At 56.8% G+C, this 18,507-nt stretch overlaps 1 protein-coding gene across 2 annotated transcripts in view; it reads left to right on the forward strand.

Moving 5' to 3' along the window:
- The window catches only part of NSMCE1 (NSE1 homolog, SMC5-SMC6 complex component), a 35,527-nt gene extending 20,537 nt beyond the window's left edge, over positions 1-14,990 (forward strand). For both annotated transcript variants that reach the window (XM_027526523.1, XM_027526524.1), the window contains exons 3-8: positions 5,627-5,748; positions 6,767-6,844; positions 8,043-8,189; positions 13,019-13,135; positions 14,174-14,294; positions 14,773-14,990. In XM_027526523.1, coding sequence (XP_027382324.1) covers positions 5,627-5,748; positions 6,767-6,844; positions 8,043-8,189; positions 13,019-13,135; positions 14,174-14,294; positions 14,773-14,852 — 665 coding nt within the window. In that variant the 3' untranslated portion in view covers positions 14,853-14,990. The remainder of the gene's footprint in view (positions 1-5,626; positions 5,749-6,766; positions 6,845-8,042; positions 8,190-13,018; positions 13,136-14,173; positions 14,295-14,772) is intronic.
- The last annotated feature ends 3,517 nt before the right edge of the window (positions 14,991-18,507 follow it).

Raw genomic sequence — 18,507 nt, forward strand, 5'->3', positions numbered from 1 at the left:
GTCGCCACTCCAGCAATGTTATCATGGGTTTTAGGGCACTTAATACATGTGGCCGAGATGCTGGAACTATGCCGAGGGCTATAAAGTAAGTTTTATGCCCTGTCATTTGAAGTAAGGCCCAAGAGTAGACTTCCTAGCCGAAATAACCTCTTGATTTTGGTGGGGGGAAATGTCTATACCTGGAGACACATCTCTCACCAATAGATTTTTTAAAAGAGCCCATTATTAAAAGCCTGTTCACTCTGCACCATCAGAGCCCTGAGCTAATCTCTGTTGTCACAGGACACTGTCATTTTTCCCTTTTTTGTTTCAGACTCCTGAGGGTTAATGGCACCAGGATGTATTGTTGAGTGTTGAAATATTTTTTTAACCTTTTATTATGGAAAAAGAGAGATAAGGAGAGAGAATAATACAATGCAGCCTCATGTACTCGTCACCCGGTTAAAACAACTCATGACTAATCTTATTTTATCTGTGATCCTAACCGGTCCCTCGTATCATTTTGACGTAGTTCTCAGACCTCATTGCATATTTGAGTAAGAATTGTTTCCTTTTTTTAAAAAATGAATGCTCAAGTTCTTTGGTTGCTGTGCCAGGCTGAAGGCCACATGTTTGATTTCTGGTCCAGACTTTGTCACCTGCTCTGTGATTTTGGTTAAGTCCTTAACCTCTCTGACCCTTGGTGTTCTCTTTCGGAAAACAGACTCTACTGTATCCCCTTGGCAGTTGTTTGTGGGGCCTTTGATGAGATCCTGAGGGAACGAAACTGTCGCAGGTGCTTACGGATGGAGAGAACTCTTGCCTAGTCTGTGGGCTGTCCTCCTTTCATGCCTGCTCTTCCCAGCACTGTTCACTGCTCACCACGGAAGTGCCATTGTCAGCTCCCGTCTTCCAACTCGCCTATTGCACTGTTGGTCAAGAGGACCATCTTCCCCAGGCAGTTAATACGAAAGCCCCAGGCTGGGACGTGACCTCTCGCATATCTCTGCGGCCCAGTGTGCCTGCCTGCTGGCCTTGCCCAGCCCCGGGGTCTGCTCCCTGGCCCGCTGTGCCCCAGTGCCCATGTCTGGCCCGGGCCTGGGCTGCCCTGTCTTCAGTGCGGCACTCAGGAGGACCACCCAGCTCGCCCCACCAGATGAGAGGGTTCTGATGGGGCAAGTTAGCCCATGCGTGGTTCAGTCCCCTGGGGTCTTATTTTTTGCTGTTATTTCCTCTGCCTAAAATAGTATTTCCTCTGCCTAAAAATGTCCTATCCGTGGTGCCTAGTTTGGAACAAAACTATTTGTTGCTCAGAAGTTAGGGCAGCAGACTTCCTGCTGCCCAAGCATGCAGTGAACCCTGGGTTCTCATAGGTTTCTGGGGAGCAGAGACTGATGAATAAGAAGTCTGCTGGTTAAATTAAAATTTGTTTTTAAAGAAAAAGAGATAATGTATACAGTGATGGCCAGAAAAAAGTCTCTCAAAAGCAACTTAACCAGCCACAACTCCTCAGAGAAGCATCTCGTTGGTTCTCTGCTGCCCCAGCCTGTCCATTGCCCTGAGTCCCGTTTTTTAATTGCCCCTACGGGGAGGCACTTCCTGCTACAGAAAGAGCAGTTCTGTTCTCTTTTGAGTCCTCTAGTTCAGTTCCTCCCATAGCTGTGATCTGGCCGAATGGTCAGGGCTGGACCTCCTCTCTTGGCTGATGGATGAGATGTTGGCCGGGCCCAGCTCCGCGCATATCCTTTGGGCATGGCCCTCTGACGTCCTTCCCAGGCCCTGCCTGCACACTCACTCTCTTTCTGTGTTGGCTGCGTCTCTCTTTGTGACTCTAAGGGCAAGTTCTAGAGGAATTAGATGTGACTTTGGTGGGGTCTGGGGCAGGGAATGTTCCCAGGGGACACTTGCTCTGCTCCCCAGAGGCCCCGAGGGCTCTTCTTCAAGTCCATGCTTGACCTGGGCTTCATTTCCGCTTGGAGGAGCTCGGGGCAAGTGCTTTAACTCTGGTATGTAAAGCTGATGATAGCAACTCACCTTATGGAGTTAGTGTTCTTGCAGTGATGAAACGAGCCCTGCATTTACAGGCCCGTTGTTCTCAACCCAGCAGTAGAACTTCACCACAGCCCACAGGAAAGGCATGGGTACGCATGCTGTGCATACAGGGAGAGACAGCACAGGGGCGCCGAGGATCTACAGACCCTTGCTTGGTCCAGCCATGGTGCCGAGCATGGTCATTAGTGTGGAGGCACCCAGCCTCTGACCCAGAGCTACCCACAGAAACCGGATACACTGATACCTAAAGCCTATCGTTTTTCCTTAGTTGATTTGGAATCTGAAGGCAAGAGCCATGTTATTTGTTAGTTTGCTAAAGTCCCTGGAAGTGGTAGAACCAAGACTAGAAATAGTTGCTTCAGAATCACGTGATACACTCGGTGTCTCATGCCCGGTATCATGACCCTGGACTCATGGGATACTGGGGCCAAATGGATCATTAGACACTCGTGTAGCCCAGACTTGCCAGCTGTAGCTTCTCTACTATGGGCTCCAGGGAGAGGGGGCAGAGCAGTGAAAAGTAGCTGCTTTGAAGGCACGGAAAGCGCAGCAGCACCTCACGGTCACAGCCCCTCTCCCTCTGCAGCGGCTGCGCTGGAGCCACCCCCAGCCTGCCCTGGGTCGCTCACTCAGACTGAGAGGCTGTCTGATAGGCTGCACACGGGTCCTGGGCCCACTGTTGGCTGACCTGGGACCTGACCCCCGACCCTGCCCAGCTTCCTGCCCTCCGGTTCTCTGGTTGTGGGGTCTCTTCTCCCCCCAAAGTCACACATATGGCAGAAAAACTCCAGGAGTAGGACAGCCAGCTCTGGTGCCTGGAACAAAGTGTGAGAGGGGAGGATGTGCCTGAGGACTCTGGGGGGACAAGGCAGAGCCCAGGACCCTTGTCTAGTGGGCAGGGCAGCGAGGGGGCGTCTGGGAGCCTGAGGGGTGGAGCTTGGCTGGTTGGAGCTGGGGCGGTGGAGGAGAGAGGGTGGAGGGAAGTTTCCTAGGTATGTGTGAGGCCGTGAGGCACCAGGTGGCCTTCAGACATCAGAGGAAGGGAGAGGCGGGCCTCGGGGGCCCCAGAGGGGTGGGGCGGGCCTGGGCTGGCCCTCCTGCTGCCTTGGTTGCCCCCAAGAAATCCAGTTGGGGAGGGGGTGCTGCTGAACAGGAGGAAAGCTTATTCCCAGGTGATGACGTGGTACCGCGTGTCTGTGGGAACCACGTGCAGGTCAGCCGAGGTGAGGACTGTGGCTGAGCCCTGACGGACGCTCACACTCACGGAGGGCGGGGTGAGTGGAGCAGACAGGAGCCCCTGAGCAGGGGGTGGGCTGCTGCAAGGACAGCGATAGGAAGTGGGTTTTTTTTTTCCTTAGATGAAAATATTTTGAAAACATTCATGTTTCTGAAAAGCAAGGCTGGACAATGAACCAGAGGTGGTGGGCGAAGGGAAGCACAGGGCGGCTATTAGCTCATCTCTGCAGATGGGCTTTCTGGAAAGTCCGAGGCAGCAGAAGGCTTTTGATCCGCCCCCCGAGTACATTTTTCTGAATGGCACCCAGGAGAGGGCTTTTCAGTGGAAAAACTGAATTCTCACTTTCAAAGGAGGTGGGACTTGCCGCTGTGTGTCACTTGGGGTAGATGGGGTAGCTCCTGTCCATCAGCAGAAGGGGGGTCTTGGTGCCTGGGCCTCCCCTCTCCACGGCCGAATTTTTCTGGGTCGAGGAGTCCACGGTGGAGGTGCTCTGCGTGGCGTGGGAGAGGAGGGGAGCACCAGAGCAGCTTTTGGAAAATAGTGTCCTGCAAGTTGGCTTTCGTACTAGTGAGAAGGAGGGCTCTTGCTCAGAGGCTCAGAGGCACAGAGGCAGGAAACGTGAGCGTGTCTCACTCCTCTGATCACAGTTTTACAGCATCTGTGGCCACATCGTCACATTACTGAACAATTTTTGCCACGTCCATGTACCATGTTTATTAATATGAATTTTTTCTTTCAGTTACTTTTTTTTTTTTTAACTTAAGTAACTTAAATCAAGGAAGGTTAGACCCCCGCTGTGATGCGCATCAGTATTTCTGTCCTGGTCTCCTCAGCTGTGCCTGTGACACGGCTGTTGCCCTTACATTGGCCATGACCTCCACTGCCACCAGAGTGACCTTTTGTTTTTCTAGACTTTCATAGTATTTAGCAATTCAAAGAGCTTACACATACCTCTCTCTGTAAGAAGCCAAACAGATATCAAGTGCCCTGGGCTGACCCCCGGCTCACCTTAGTTCCCTTCCTAGCAGTGGCCTTGGTCATCAGTGTGGTAGATAACCTTTTTTCCTGCAGCATTTTGTTTTGTTGATTTTATTATTGCTTTATTCATAACTGTTATGTTGTGTGTTTTTCTGCCCTTTTTTTTTTTTTCCCTTGGAGTGATTATTTTTCTAAGGCACAAATTTTTCGAAATTTGTTATTTTAGTAAGTGAAAGCAGTAATACGTGCTCTGGGTTTAAAAGTCTCACAGGGACTTCCCTGGTGGTCCAGTGATTAAGATCCCTGCTCTTCTGTTGCCAAGGGCACAGGTTTGATCCCTGGTTGGGGTCCCTGGTTGGGGAACTGAGATCCCACATGCAGTGAGATGAGACCAAAAACAAAAACAAAAACAAAAGAAATGTCTCTCAGTTCAGCAGGGTGATTCCAGGACACAAGGCTGACCATGTCCCTCCTGTGCTCCCAGCTCTGAAAGGCTCCCGTGGCCCCAGGAGGACGGGCACACACCTCTGTACCCTGCGGCTCACGGGGCCCTGGGCCATCTGGCTCCCACCTTCCACTGCAGCCTCCGCAGCCCTCCCGGCCATCCCTCCTTCCTCAGCCAGTCTGCTGTCCATCCTCCCCGGCCCTGCAGTGCTCCCCGGGCTCTGTCCCGGGCTGATGGCCCTGGAGAAGGGTGCTGGCTTCCTTGTACATCTCTGGGCAGCACCTCCTGCCATCAGGGGCAGCAGGAGGTGGTTGGCACTCAGGTCAGGGGCTCCCAGTGAACCCTGGGCAAGTGTGCCCCGCTCTGCAGGCAGGATGGGTTCATAACTGTGTGAACAATGCTCAGATCAGGGCCTTACCCGGGATGGGTACTCTGCTGTTCCTACCATGGGGTTGTTCTTCACTGTTGCAGCCCCGGGCATGACACAGGGCCTGTGTGTCAGTGTTCAGTCCGTGCTTACGTGTTGAATGAAGGGAGGAAGGACAGAGGTGGACGTGATCCCTGTGTGAGGCGGGCAGGGACGGAGGCTGTGTCGGGGAGTCTGGTTGTGATGCCCACGGCACCGAGGCACCTGGGGGGGACGGGGACCGGGCAGCAGGGAACTAGGGGTGGGGGTGGGGGTGGGAGGGTGAGGAGGCCGGGACTGCCGCCCGAGACAGGAAGACCTCGGCAGGCTTTCCGCCTCACAGCGCCGTCTGTTTGAATGCTCCAGGAAGGAAGAAGCCACAGGCACCGGCACTCGAGTACCCAGCAGGGCCGCGCCTTTGCCCAGGTGTGGCTTTGCTGCTTCGTGTGCAGGTTGATGGCAGATTGAAACAAGCTACACTTTTGATACAGCACCCTCCGCTTTTTTTCTTTCACCTCTTTATTTCCAGGTAATGCTACCATAGAGAAGTTGGAGGACTTCATCAACACAATTAACAGTGTCTTGGAGTCCTTGTACATAGAGATAAAGAAAGGTGTCACTGAAGATGACGGGAGACCTATTTACGCGCTGGTGAGAGCAGACAGAGCCCCCTGGTGAATGTTTAGGGAACTGCAGTGGAGACAGCCTCTGCCCTCCTTCCTGGGGTGCAGATGAAGGTGCACCCGCCTCACCAGGGGCGTGGAGGGCGAAAGACACTGGGCCTGGCCACCTCCCTGACCCAGTCTCGTCTCTCCATGCTCGCTGCCGGCCCCCTGGTCTGTAGTGTCCTCTGCAGCCATCAAGGTTGGGGGTAATAGAACCTGGGCCTGGCTCTCAACGCAGCGCTGGCTTTATTGCCCCACCTGGAATGCCCCCTCTACCCTGAGACTGGGCAGCATGCCTTAGCTTTTATTTTGGTTGTTGCCAGGCATCTGCAAGTCACCCTAGATGAATGGAATATTAGGGGTAAAGGGATAAAAATGCCTTTTCGTTTAGAACAAGACATAGAAACTTTGGAAAGAAAGAAACGTGAGGTCACTAAGGATTGAGACCTCGTTGGGGCCTCCTGCTGTGTTCACATTTTTTTTTTTTCCCTCCTGGCTAGGGAAAAGGATGTGAGATACAAGCCCCCATCTTTGGGTAGGGAACTCCTTTAGGCCTTCAGAGACCACGCTTCTACCAGCCAGGCCCACACAGAACAGGGCTTTAGCCCAGGGTTTCCCAAACCCTATTCTGTGGAAGAAAGGGCTGTGGAAATGTTGGGTTAAGTCGGTGAATCAGTATTGTTTACTGCCAGAGTTCTCAGTGCCTTCTGCATTTGAAGCCCCACTAGCATGCAGACAGGCTTCCTGAATTCATCTGAGTTTGGAGCTGTCACACAACCTTGGGAATTCTGAAATCTCTGAAAATTAGACATATTGATTGAGCTAAAGATTTAAGCTTGTAAGACTGGTTCCAAATTTATCCCCGTGGCCCACAGTGCCTGGACACAAAGTGCTCCAGGACTGGTGAGGTGGGGAGGGGGAGGGGAGGAAGGAAGAGCCTGCAGGTGACTTAACTGTGACAAGTGAAGGGCACAGCCTGACTCTCACGCTAACTTATTTTTTAGGTGAATCTTGCAACGACTTCAGTTTCTAAAATGGCATCAGATTTTGCAGAGAATGAGCTGGATCTCTTTAGAAAGGCTGTAAGTACAGCAACTCCCATTGCCCATCAGCCAGGCTTCTTACAGAAAACGTCCGTCTTTCATTAGAAATGGAAACTTCAACCTTCCTGGGTCCCCCTGCTGCCTGAGAAAGCCCTTTGCAGGGGCATGTCACCAAGTGGCCCTCTCAGAATTCATAGCCGCCAGGTGATTGCTGGGGAGCTTGCCACGGCCGCCTGGGAAAGAAGAGCTGGTCTGGGTTTGACTCCAACTGGTTGAATAGCAGTGACCTCCTGGGTATGGGATGCAGCTGAGCAGGTGTTGCTGCTCGAGTCCCAGGGTCAAAAACATCCCCGGGGAGCTTGCCGGAAAGGCTGAACCCTAGTCTCCACCCAGACTGCTGAATCCGAGCCTGAATTCTGAGAAGGTGCCCAGTGATCCATCTACCCAGTCATTGGAGGGGTGCTGCTCTGCATGCCCGGCTTAAGAGCCGTTCACTCGGCCGCCTTGCCACTCACCCGGGTGAGCACCTGGTTAGGACAGTGGTTCTCAGCCCTGGGTGCCCGCAGTAACTGAGGAGGTGAAAGTAACGCGGGCGCTCTGGCCTCCCTCCAGGTCTGTGAGTCCAGGTCTCTGAGGCCTGAGTCCTAGAATCATTCCTTCCTAAGCCGCCTCTGGGGCTGATTAGCAGCCAGGGTTGAGAATCGGATTCTAAGATGGTAAATACATGGCTGTGTGTGTGTGTGCACGTGTGTGCACACAAGCAGCCTATCTTCCCGGTTCCTCTGCTCTGCTGTGGGCAGAAGTTTTAAGGCACCTTCCAGCCAGCTTCTCCTAGCCCCAGTCCACAGCAGCTCTGTGGCTCCCCGGTGTGTTCTCTTGCTGGGCCACCCTGGTGCCTTCCCTTCCGGGTTCCAGCCTGCCCACCTCTGAGTAGGAGGGGTGCTGCCCCATTTCCTTATTCATTCGTTCCTTATCTTCTCCATCTTCAGGGAGGTAAAGTGATCCTTCTTGATTCAGGGGGCATTAAGGTCCTTCATTTGGAATGCTGTTACAGGAGCAACTTGGGTCAAAACATATCTATGGCTTTTGATGCATATTGTTAAGCTGTTTTCCTGAAGAGTCCCTCAGTTCTGCCTGTGACATGAGTAGTCTCACTGCATCCCGCCAGGATCGGCATTATGGCCTAAGAGTTGTTCTCCCCAGTCTAATAGATGGACATGGCTCCTGTCTCTTCCAGTTGGAGCTGATTATTGACTCAGACACTGGCTTTGCGTCTTCCACAAATATTTTGAACCTGGTTGATCAGCTTAAAGGCAAGAAGATGAGGAAGAAGGAAGCTGAGCATGTGCTGCAGAAGTTCGTACAAAACAAGTGGCTGATTGAGGTATTTCTCGCTGTGGGTTTTCCAGCTTGGCTCACTTTTTACCATGAATCACACTGTTTCCTCCAAGATTGTATCGTATTTAATGGGTGTCTGTTGAGCTGAGGCCGTTCAGGTCCCTTTATCTCAGCAATCCCAGACCTCTTTGGCACCAGGGACTGATTTTGTGAAAGTCAGCTTTTCCACAGACTGAGGAGGGGGGATGGTTTTGGGATGATTCAAGCGCATTGCATTGCATTACATTCCCTTCTCCAGGGGATCGTCCGCACCCAGGGATCTATCCCTGGTCTCTGGCACTGCAGGTGGATTTTTTACCGTCTGGGCCCTGGGGAAGCCCACTGTGCATTTTTACGTCAGCTCCACATTCAGATGGTCAGGCTTTAGATCCTGGAGGTCAGGAACCCCTGCTGTCTGCATGAAGCCCACAGTGACCCTGCAAGGAGGACCCTGTTTACTCAAGTGACCTGGGTGGGAAGGTCCAACTGGAAGTGGCAGAGCCAGGGTCTCAGGCAGCTGTGCAGGCCCTGGACTCTGAGCCCCAAGCAGGCGGTGTAGTGCGGTCGGCAGGAGCACGGTGCTGCTGCCAGATTCCGCCGCAGGTGCCCCGTGTGCCTCGGCTGTGAGAGGGGAGGAATAGCTCCACCTCCAGGTGAGTGAGGAGCGGGATGAGGGCGTGGGAGTCACGCCCCGGTGCTGGGCGCCCACAGGAGTCACTGTCCCCATCATGGTTATCACTGTCAAGTTCTCCAAGGCCAGTGCTGTTGGGATCCTTTCTCTTAGATGGTGGCCCTCAAAGAGCCAAGAGGACGTGTCGACAAGCTTTTGGAGAGGAGCTGTAGCAATCTTTGAAAGGTTCGAGTTTCTTGACACCCTGTGTCTATTTCTTTTGGCTGGAACAGTCAGACGTTTCAGTTCTTTTTCCACAAATGCACCACAGTTTCCAAGAAACCCGAGCCAGACAGGCTCCGTGCCGCCTTGCTCACCCCGCTCCTGCCCCTCTGGGCTGTGTCTGGGCAGGACTGCTCAGAGGGGCCCTCAACTTCCTCACTTGGTGGTCAGACCTGTGGCTGGAGGCCGCTGCTGTGGTGACATGATGCTCACTTCCTTTCCGGGGAGAGCTCAGCTCTGGAGTCGTGGCAACCGTGCTCTGAGTTGTTGATCTCGGGGTGGGCTGCCCTGGCAGTCTGACCAGAAACATCCAGTTCCTGCAGTGCTTTCTGGACAGGAGGAACTGTCTGGAGAGGCCACAGTGGTGAGGGCAGGAGTAGTGGGAACCGCTCGTGGGGTCAGCGCCTCTGGGCATGTCTGCACATCGTGTGCTCGTGTGCTCAGCCCCTGCGACCGCGGGGAGCCCTTCGCTCTGTTCTGTAGCTGAACCCACTGCAGCTCCGTGATCTGGGTGAAGTCCCCCACTTGGCAAGTGGCCGAGCCGTGTCCAGGCTCCAGCGAGTGTGACTGCAGGCCCCCATCAATTGCTTCGTCACAGTTTTTCTTCCTCTCTTGGGTGGATTTGGCAATACGGAATGTTCTCGGACAGCTCGGGTCATAACCGACCGCACTCTGTCCTCGGGCCAAGCTTTCTAAGGGCAGGGACTGGGACCTCATCTTTGTACCTCGTCACTCCTGGAGGCGCTGCTTACTGAACGTGGCCGAGTGGGTAGTTGAAGTTCCAGAGAACCGAATGTATCTCACACGTACCCCCCAGATGATACAAGAACTCCTCGTAGATTAGAAGGTACCGGCACTCATACAGTCCACGTTGGTACGAACACCTGTCGTCTCCCTGGGCCTCACCCTCTGGCGCCCTGGTACAGCCTCTGTGCCCGGCTTTGGGCCCACGGCTGGCCATGTGGGTCCAGCGCACTTAGATGCTGTCACATTACGATGCAGGGCTGGGTGCCCGACTTTATCGGGACTGATGCTTTGCTGCCCAGAGCGGGGACGACTGGAGGAAACAACGCATCTGGGGGTCTGCTGGACTTGGCTCGGGCCCCAGCTCTTGTCCTCTCTTCTTCCTCCTCGGGGAACTGGACTGGAGGTGCTGGTGCTGCCTTCCTGAGGCCTGGGGGTTCTGTGAGTACTGGCCTCCAGAGCCCCGCGAGTCTTGAGGGAGCCCTCCTTGCTGACTGATCCCTTGGGCCTCACGTGGACGAAGAAACAGGCCAGGGAAGGGGAGGGCATGGTGGTGAGACACCCCAGAGTCCTCTTCTGGCCTGGCCGTTCCCTCTGGAGGTGGCTTCTCGCTTCTGAGCCCGTTTCCCATCTGAAAGATGAGGACCGTGCTGGCTGGCCGGTGTTTGTCCTGAGGGTGGAGTGCTCCCTAGGCTGATCAACACGGTCATGGCCATGTGTTCTGTGTCACTTTGAAGGACCAGCTGAGGGGCTATGGGGTGAGTGCTGGCTGGTGCTCTGATCAGCCTTCCTGGAGCAGCACCTTGACCGGAGGGACCATGTTTGAGTCTCACTCTTGGCCTCTCAGAAATGGGGCTTTCCTCAGAAGCCATGCTGGGGGACCTGTCCCCCAGCAGCACTGTATTCATTATGATGGGACCCCTTCCCCCCAGCCAAGTCCCAGGAGAGCCCTGCCCTGTGCAAGGCTCTGCCTTGGCACGGAGCTGCTGAGGCAGCTGTGCAGCCCCTCGGGGGCCCTGGGGGGCGGTGGTTGGGATCAGTGGGCGAGGCTCTGAGACAGAGGCTGCCTCAGAGAAGTGTGGATGCTCGGAACCTGGGCATCTGCTGGCAGCTGCACGTCCGCACGGCCTAGGGACCAGTCCCCAACACAGGGCCCCAGCTCAGGATGGTTGTCAGGCCTGGGAGGTCACTTGGGGTTGGATCTTCCTTGGAGATCGAGGGCAGTCCGCCCCTCCTAGTGACAGAGGAGTGAGCGCCATCGTGAGTGATGAGCACGGGGCACTTCCAGGCAGCTAGTAGGCGTTTAGTAAATGTGACTCAAACCTGACTCTGAACTTGAACTTGCTCACTTCAGCCTTGGCATTCCTCCTTGGGATCGATGCGAGGGCTGTTATATACTCTTCCCCTTAGATGTTTATCATGACACGGCCGAGTGCTGGGCCACACGTCAGGTGCTAGGGACACAGGGTGAGCAAAACCAGGCCTGGCTCACAGTCTGGGGAGAGAGATGGAGGTCAGCCCCACTCTCGCTGAAGTAAGAGTTGCAGACAGAGAGGAAGCAGCGCTCAGAGGGGACCTGCCCTCAGTGGAGGAAGTGGCACCCCGCTGCAGGCTGGGGAGGAGGCAGCTGATTGGGGTGGGGACGACGGTCCAGGGTAGAGGGAGCGGCCTGCACCCGAGCGGGCAGGGTGGGCTCAGGGAGCTGAGAGGGGCCGGGTGCTCTGGGGAAGGGCACAAGATGAGCCTGGAGGTGGGCAGACAGGGGTTCTGTTCTTCAGCCCAAGAATGGCAGCGCCTCAGGGGCTGGGCCTCACAGAGGTCAGGTCTCCAAAGAGGGTCCCAGAGGGGCGAGCAGGGGGAGGGTAGATCAGGGTGGTGGCCATGGAGACAGCCTTGTTGTGGACTTGGGGCTTTTGAGAAGGTAGCGGCCACAGGCCCCTGGACGGCCTTGGGCCCCGCCCTCTCATGCCCAGCACCACGGGGCACAGAGCTCCTGTCCCCTTCCTGACTGGCCCGACTCTGCAGTGCAGGGCACCACTGCCTCGTGCTGGGCCTCCCTCCACTTGCGGGAGTCCTCGGGCTCTGTCCTGCCTGCTTGCCCTGTTCCCCACGGTCGGAATTCTGGCTCTCTAACTCGGCGCCTGTGCCCATCTCCTCCTGGGTGGTCACTTGCCTGACACTGGAGGCCCAGGATGAACGCACTTCCCTGGCCGGGTGGCACCGCACACGCTGGATGGAGGCAGGAGTCGTGGGGATGGGGTGTGGGGTGGGAGCAGCAGCCCCTCGTGTGTGGCGTTAGGTAGAGAAGCGGCGCAGGGGCGCTGAGCCAACCCGGCGCTGCAGGCTCTGGGGGCGGCCCCTGCAAGGCTTGCCCCCCGCCCTACTGTGCACCTTTGCCCAGGACCCCACTGGCAGCCCTTCCTCCCCCAGGGCTACAACATGTGCTCAAGAAGTTCCATCCGAGTTCCTTAGTTGACTTGGATGCATAAATGTCCATGAGCTTCTGTGACACTTGTCTCCAGTCAGGTCTTCCTCATCCTGCCTCTTCGTTGTGAGTTGGCCGTAGGGTCAGCCAAGTTTTTCCATATTTCTGGCTTTCCCATGATTTGGGGTTACACAGCGTGTGGACTGTCTGTATATGGGAACCAGGAGGCCTCACCACGCCCCACACCACTTGGTTTGGGGCCTCCCTGGACCACCTCCAGCATTGTCTGTGAAGTGGTGTGGGCGGAAGTGATCTTGGATGGTCCAGGCAGAGTCTCCAGGCAGTGGTGCTGGGAGGCACTGCAGTGCTGCTCCCTGGGGTCGGGGTGGGAGGCACTGGGGGAGGGAGAGGAAGGAGTAGGGGCCTGGCTCAGGGCTGTGGGGTTCACTCCATGGGGTCGCGGCTCCCTTTCCCGGCCTCTGTCCTCATCCGGGGGTGCTGGGGCAGCTCCAGGATTCCCGTCTGTGAAGGCACGAGGAAGGTGCTAAGGAAATGTGGGGCGGGGGTCCTCGCCTCGCTTTTCTTTCAGGTCTCACCTAAGTTTTCCCCACTTTAGACTGTACAAGGGGTCGGTGTGAATGCCTGCGGGGCGAGGGGTGTGTGGACCTCTGCCCCTTTCCTGGCCTTGGGCCGTGGGAACAGAGGTACCTCCTGGGTGGGAAGCGGGCCGGGTGTGCCAGCTCATAAAAGATGCCCCCGCCTTGCGTCCCCGCAGAAGGAAGGGGAGTTCACCCTGCACGGCCGGGCCATCCTGGAGATGGATCAGTACATCCGGGAGACATACCCCGACGCCGTGAAGGTCTGCAACATCTGCCGCAGCCTGCTTATCCAGGTACCCCGGGCCGGGCGGGGCACACTCTCCAAGACTCACTCAGGGCCCAGGCCTCTGACGACGGGCATCTCCTCAGAAACGTCTGACAACAAGTGCACGAAGGCCTGCTTCTCCCTGGTCCTTCAGTTCTGTCCCAGGCGCTTTTTATTTTTTTCCTCAGAATGGCTCTCAGAAGTCTGTGTGGCCCATATTATCTTGGCAGCAATGCGCCAAGCATCTTTCTGTCTCATCCACAGATTCCTGTTGTCTGTTTGCCTCTGAGTACGTTGTACAGCTTCAGACCAGAGCAGCCGGACCAGTGCTGGTGGATTCTGTGTTTGTCTTTCTGCTTTAGATTTTTTTTGATGCGAACTGTTTTTAAGGCCTCTATTGAATTTGTTACAGCGTTGCTTCTGTTTTTCTATGGTTTGGTTTTTCGGCAGTGAGGCAGGTAGGACATCAGGTCCCTGACTAGGGATCGCACCCGCACCCCCTGTGCTGGAAGATGAAGTCTGAACCCCAGGAGCACCAGGGAAGCCCCTGTGTTTCCTCCTTTTTCATTCTCTCTTTTTGCAGTTATCACTTGGACTGGGCTGGGCCTCTTGGCACATGCATCCTTGGGCACCTGGTGGTTATTTTTCTTAGGTTGGAATCCCAGGAGTGGAATTTCTAGAACAGAGCGTGCACACAGCTGTTTAAAGCTCTGCCCCATGTTGCTGAAGTGCCTTCTGAAAGCCGTGGTCGTCTTCATGCCCCCTTCAGGGCCCACTCATGTTCAGAGTCCAGGCTTGGGGGTGACCTCGCTGCTCCAGGAGCCTGGCCGCCACCCACTCTGCCCTGCTGTGGCCTCTGGAGCCCTGAGCTTCTTCCCTTTGCGCTCACTCGTCAGCTGCTTTACTAAAACCCACTGCGCTGAAGACTCAGAGTTTTTCTCATTATCAGTTTGGGGCCTGGAAGACAAATAACCGAGCCAGTGGGATGCCTTCCTTGTAGTCTCCTGAAGGGTTATGAACATGGAGGTGTGTAGCGGGCTCTCAAGCCATCACCTTCTCATTTCAGGGTCAAAGCTGCGAGACGTGTGGAATCAGGATGCACTTACCTTGTGTGGCCAAGTACTTCCAGTCCAGCTCGGAGCCACACTGCCCCCACTGTAACGACTACTGGCCCCACGAGGTGCCAGGTCTGTGTCCCCCAGCCACTCGCTTTCCTCCTGGCCTGTAGCAGGGCCGTGTGTATGGCAAGGCCGTGTGTATGGCAAGGCCGTGTGTATGCCGGAGTGTTCGTGCCCGGCCCTGAGGGGGCACCAGGGTGGGGGGTGGACAGGGCACCCCAGCAAGGGCTCCACATGTGTGCGGGCCCGGGCCCCGTGTACTGAAGTACCTTCTGCAGTGCGTGGAGGCCAGCCTGCTTGCTGGCCTTGGTCCAGCAAGGTGCTCTGGAACCCAGCAGAAACCCCGAGACATGCGAGGGTCTGGTACAGTAGACGTGCTCCCCCGCAGCTGTCTCTGGAGGGGAGGTGAAAGCACATCCCCAGACTGGGGCTCATCCTGCCTCCCTGGAGGGTGAACTGTTCGTGGGACAGAGTCCTTGGCACAGGCTTGTGGCTGGGGGCGTCCACCAGCCCCGTCACTCACAGTACCTCTGGCTTTTCTGTACAGAAGTCTTCGACCCCGAAAAGGAGAGGGAGACCGGTATGTCCAGATCGAACAAAAGGCCCTCGCGGTCTCGGCAGCACTAGCCAGGCCCCTGCCTTCGGGGGAGTGACCGCCTGCCCCATTTGGAAGAGAGGCATCAGTTTCACGGTTCACATGGGTCACCTTTTTATCTTTTACGTTCGCTTGTTAACAGGTTTGGAATAAACTTGCTCAGCAGCCTCTGTGGCCTCGTCTGGTGGTGTGCCCTTCTCCTGGCACTCACTGAGAGCTGGGGGCCCGGCCTCGGGTCCGGGCTGAGGCTGGCCGAGCGCCTCCTGCCCAGCACGGCCCAAGGCTACTTGCTCAGGGCAGCGTTGCCTTCGGTCCCCAGCTTTGGTCACTGGTCCTACTCACACTGGCCGGCCTGACTTACTGGACGTGTGGGAGCCTTGGCCTTGGGCCCGCCCCATGCCCCGCATCCTCCCTGGCCCGAGATGCACCCACCGGCCTGAACGGCATGAGGCTGCGGGAGGGGCTGTGGCCATGTGTCCTCACTGGGCGCTCTGCCCCGCCTGCAGCTGCCCCAAGCCAGACCGAGAAAGTCGGCCTGGACGCCTCCTTCCCCTGGGCCTCCTGCATCAAGCCTACCACCAAATCTCATGCAGCCCACCTGCTGGATGGCCCTCAGCCCCACGGCCACCACCCAGGCTGGCCCAGCTCCCCTCCCCTGCGCACTGCTCCCGGCTTCTCCCCCAGGGTCACCCTCCCGTGGTGCCTGGCCGCCCCTGCTGAAGCTCCTGATGGCCCCCGTGGCCCTGAGGCTTAGGCCACAAAGGGGCCCTGTGCGTTTCACTCTCCCCACTCCCACTTCCCAGGGTGTGGCGTTTCTCTGTTCCTGAATGAACTTTCCTGTTCTCACCCCGCAGCCTGCACACATGGTCCCTCTGCCTGCCTGCTCTCCCCCCGCGTGTCCTGCCCTTCCCGACAACACCTGTTCACCCTTTAGATCTTGGCGAGGCGGTCAACACCTCCATGCCTGGTCCCCCACCTCCCTGCACGTCCTCGACCATCACTTGCCACACTACTTTAATTCCCTGACTCACCTCCCTTCCACCCCAGTATCAATCAGGACCCCTTCAGTCATGATACAAAACCCGACTCAGACTGGCGTCAGCACGGAAGGCCACGGGGGCTCTTGAAGAGGCTTGATGTAGTGGGTCCAGGGGCATCCCCACGCATCTGCATCGCTGTCCCCACCCTGTTGTCATGTGTTGGCCTCGTGCTGGGGCTAAAACATGGTCTTCCAGCAAATCAGCCTCTTTTCTTCATGGTAGCAAAATGGCCGTTGTACTTCCTGGAGCCAGCCGCTCACCCAGTCCCCACTGTCAGGAGGAAGAGGGCAGGTCTCATTTAGTGGCTCCCTCATCTCAGCAAACATCCAGTCTGCATACTTGCGGAAGTGGGGTGGGAGAGTCCAGGGGGCACTGGTGACCTGGGTCTCCCCTCAGCCACAGGAAGGAGCCCCTCCTGAGCCACATGGCCGAGTGAGGAAGAAGTTTCAGCAAATTGAATATGATGTTATGGGCAGAGAGGGAACGAGCCGTGGGTGCTGAAAGAGTGGGGTGTCCTCCACCCGTGCAGGGAGGGACATTGTGCCCGATTCACCTCTGTCGACGGGTGTGGAGTGTGACCCAGGTCCAGCCTGGGCCCTGAGGCCCGCCTCCCAGGGGGTGAAAGGTGTTCAGCTGGAGCCCGTATGAGCCAGGCTGGACCTTGGCCCAGCCTTCTGAGGGCAAATGCAAGCCTTCGTGAAGCCCTGTAGGAGCCCCGACTAGTGGGGGCGGGTGTGTGTGCCAAGCACACTATGGAAACCACCCCCATCAGCTTACCCAGAAAAGGGATTTCTCACAAGGCTCTGAGGAAGCTCGCTGAAAGCACAGCAAGTCAGGAGAGCTGCTCCAGAAAAGACAGTCTTGGACTCGGGCGTTCTGGCTGGTGAGACCCCTTCCCTAGCCACAGTGGGCACCAAACAGCAGCTGCCACTATCCCGTCCATCCTCTGCTGTACCCTTAAGATGCAGGCAGCCCCAGCTGCCGCACTCTCCAAGGCTGCACCCCTGGGGAGAGGGGGTCCTCCACAGTGCTGTTCTAGGCAAGGGGGCAGGAGGCCGGGGGCCCGGAGCAGAGCAGCACCCCGCGGCCTGCTGCCTGTCTGAGCAGGGGGCTGGGCGGTCGAGGAGGCAGGGTCGCACCCGGCTGGTGCAGAGGAGGCTCTGAGCACCTGCTGCTGGGCGCTGCCCTGCTGCCCTCTCCCCTGCATGGCCACCAGTGTGAACTTCCTGGGGACCCCAACCCCCAGTTTGCAGGCACTCAGGGCCCGTGTGATCTGCTCCGCCTGTCCCCCAGCACAGCCTGTCCTCCACTGCCCAGCGCTCCCACTGGTACCCTGACCGTGTTACCCCAGGGGTCACTGGACCAGGGACACTCACTGCTTACCTGCTCTCAGGCCTCCCCCTTCTGTCCTCACAGGGCAGCTCCAGCAGACCTCATCCCTCCTGCCCTGGGACAGTCCAGGCCCTGCTGACCCCACACGCCCTCTCCAGCGCTGCACAGTCCCCTTCCTCGCCAAGGCATTCCTGCCCCAGGACCCCTGCAGCTGCTGCGGGGAGCACCTTCCTCAAGTCTCACTGTCAGTTCCGGATTCCAGGTCCATCAGGCTTCTACTCAGATGTCCACTGTGACGTCTCCATCTGACATGGGACATCTGCTCAGGCGGCCAGGCCGTGATATGTTCTAAAGAACATTTCCCCTAGTCCCTAACTTCAGAACCAGAACCCAGATGACCCGCTCCTCGTCCGTCATCCGCAGCTCAGAGCAGGACCGGGCCGCTGTGGGAGCTGGAGCCAGGGAGGGGTGAGGGCTCCACAGGCAGCTCCGGAGCAACAGCTCGTCTGCGGCCCCGCGGCCATGCTCCTCACTGGTGGTGAGCCTGTGGATACGGTGGCTTTCCTGTTTTATGCCTCACTACCTTCAGCGGTGTTTTTACTATAAATTCTTCATATGAAAAATCAGGTAAATAACTATTGATATTGCCGGGTAGGGGGATAAACGACCTCACGAGCACCTGCTCAGAGCCCTCAGTTCCTTTCTAAATGGCGCTCTCATTTCCCCATCCATCAGGCCAGGCCCTGGCCTGGGCTCACTCACAGAATCAGTCCCTCGGCCTCCCTGCAGCTTTGCCCATCAGCCCCCGCTCTTCTTGGCCAAGAGGCAGCTTCCTCTAGGGCCTATTCTTAAGGTCTCTCCGCTCAAAACCCTGAAGCCCCAAGACCCACGTGGTGAGGTTCAAGTTCCTTGGCCCGATTACAGAGGACATTAGGAGCTAGTTTTGGCTGCCCATCAATGCTTTCTATCCCTGCCTCTCCCAGTAGCTGGAGTGGGGTTCAGGGGGAGGCTTGCGAGATGGGCCTCACCAATCAGAGCAGCCACCCTGGCATCCTGGCGTTGCACCTGGGTGGGCCCAGGTCCCAGGCCTGCCGGTCAGAACCCTCCCTGGGGTTTCTGACCTGTGGGTCAAGGGGCAGGGATCTGGAGTTGACCTGCTGGGGCCATCTCCCCCAGGGGAGAAAGCTACCCACCTGCAAGAGAGGAAAGATGGAAACCAAGGCCAGACCAGCAGACGTGCGTGGGGGGAGGGAAGGAGGCCTGGTGGGTGGAGGCCTGGCCCCGGGCTTCCTCCGCAGCTCTTCCTGCAGGTCTG

This window comes from Bos indicus x Bos taurus, chromosome 25 (assembly GCF_003369695.1).
Source record: "Bos indicus x Bos taurus breed Angus x Brahman F1 hybrid chromosome 25, Bos_hybrid_MaternalHap_v2.0, whole genome shotgun sequence".
NCBI classification, from domain to species: Eukaryota; Metazoa; Chordata; class Mammalia; order Artiodactyla; family Bovidae; genus Bos; species Bos indicus x Bos taurus.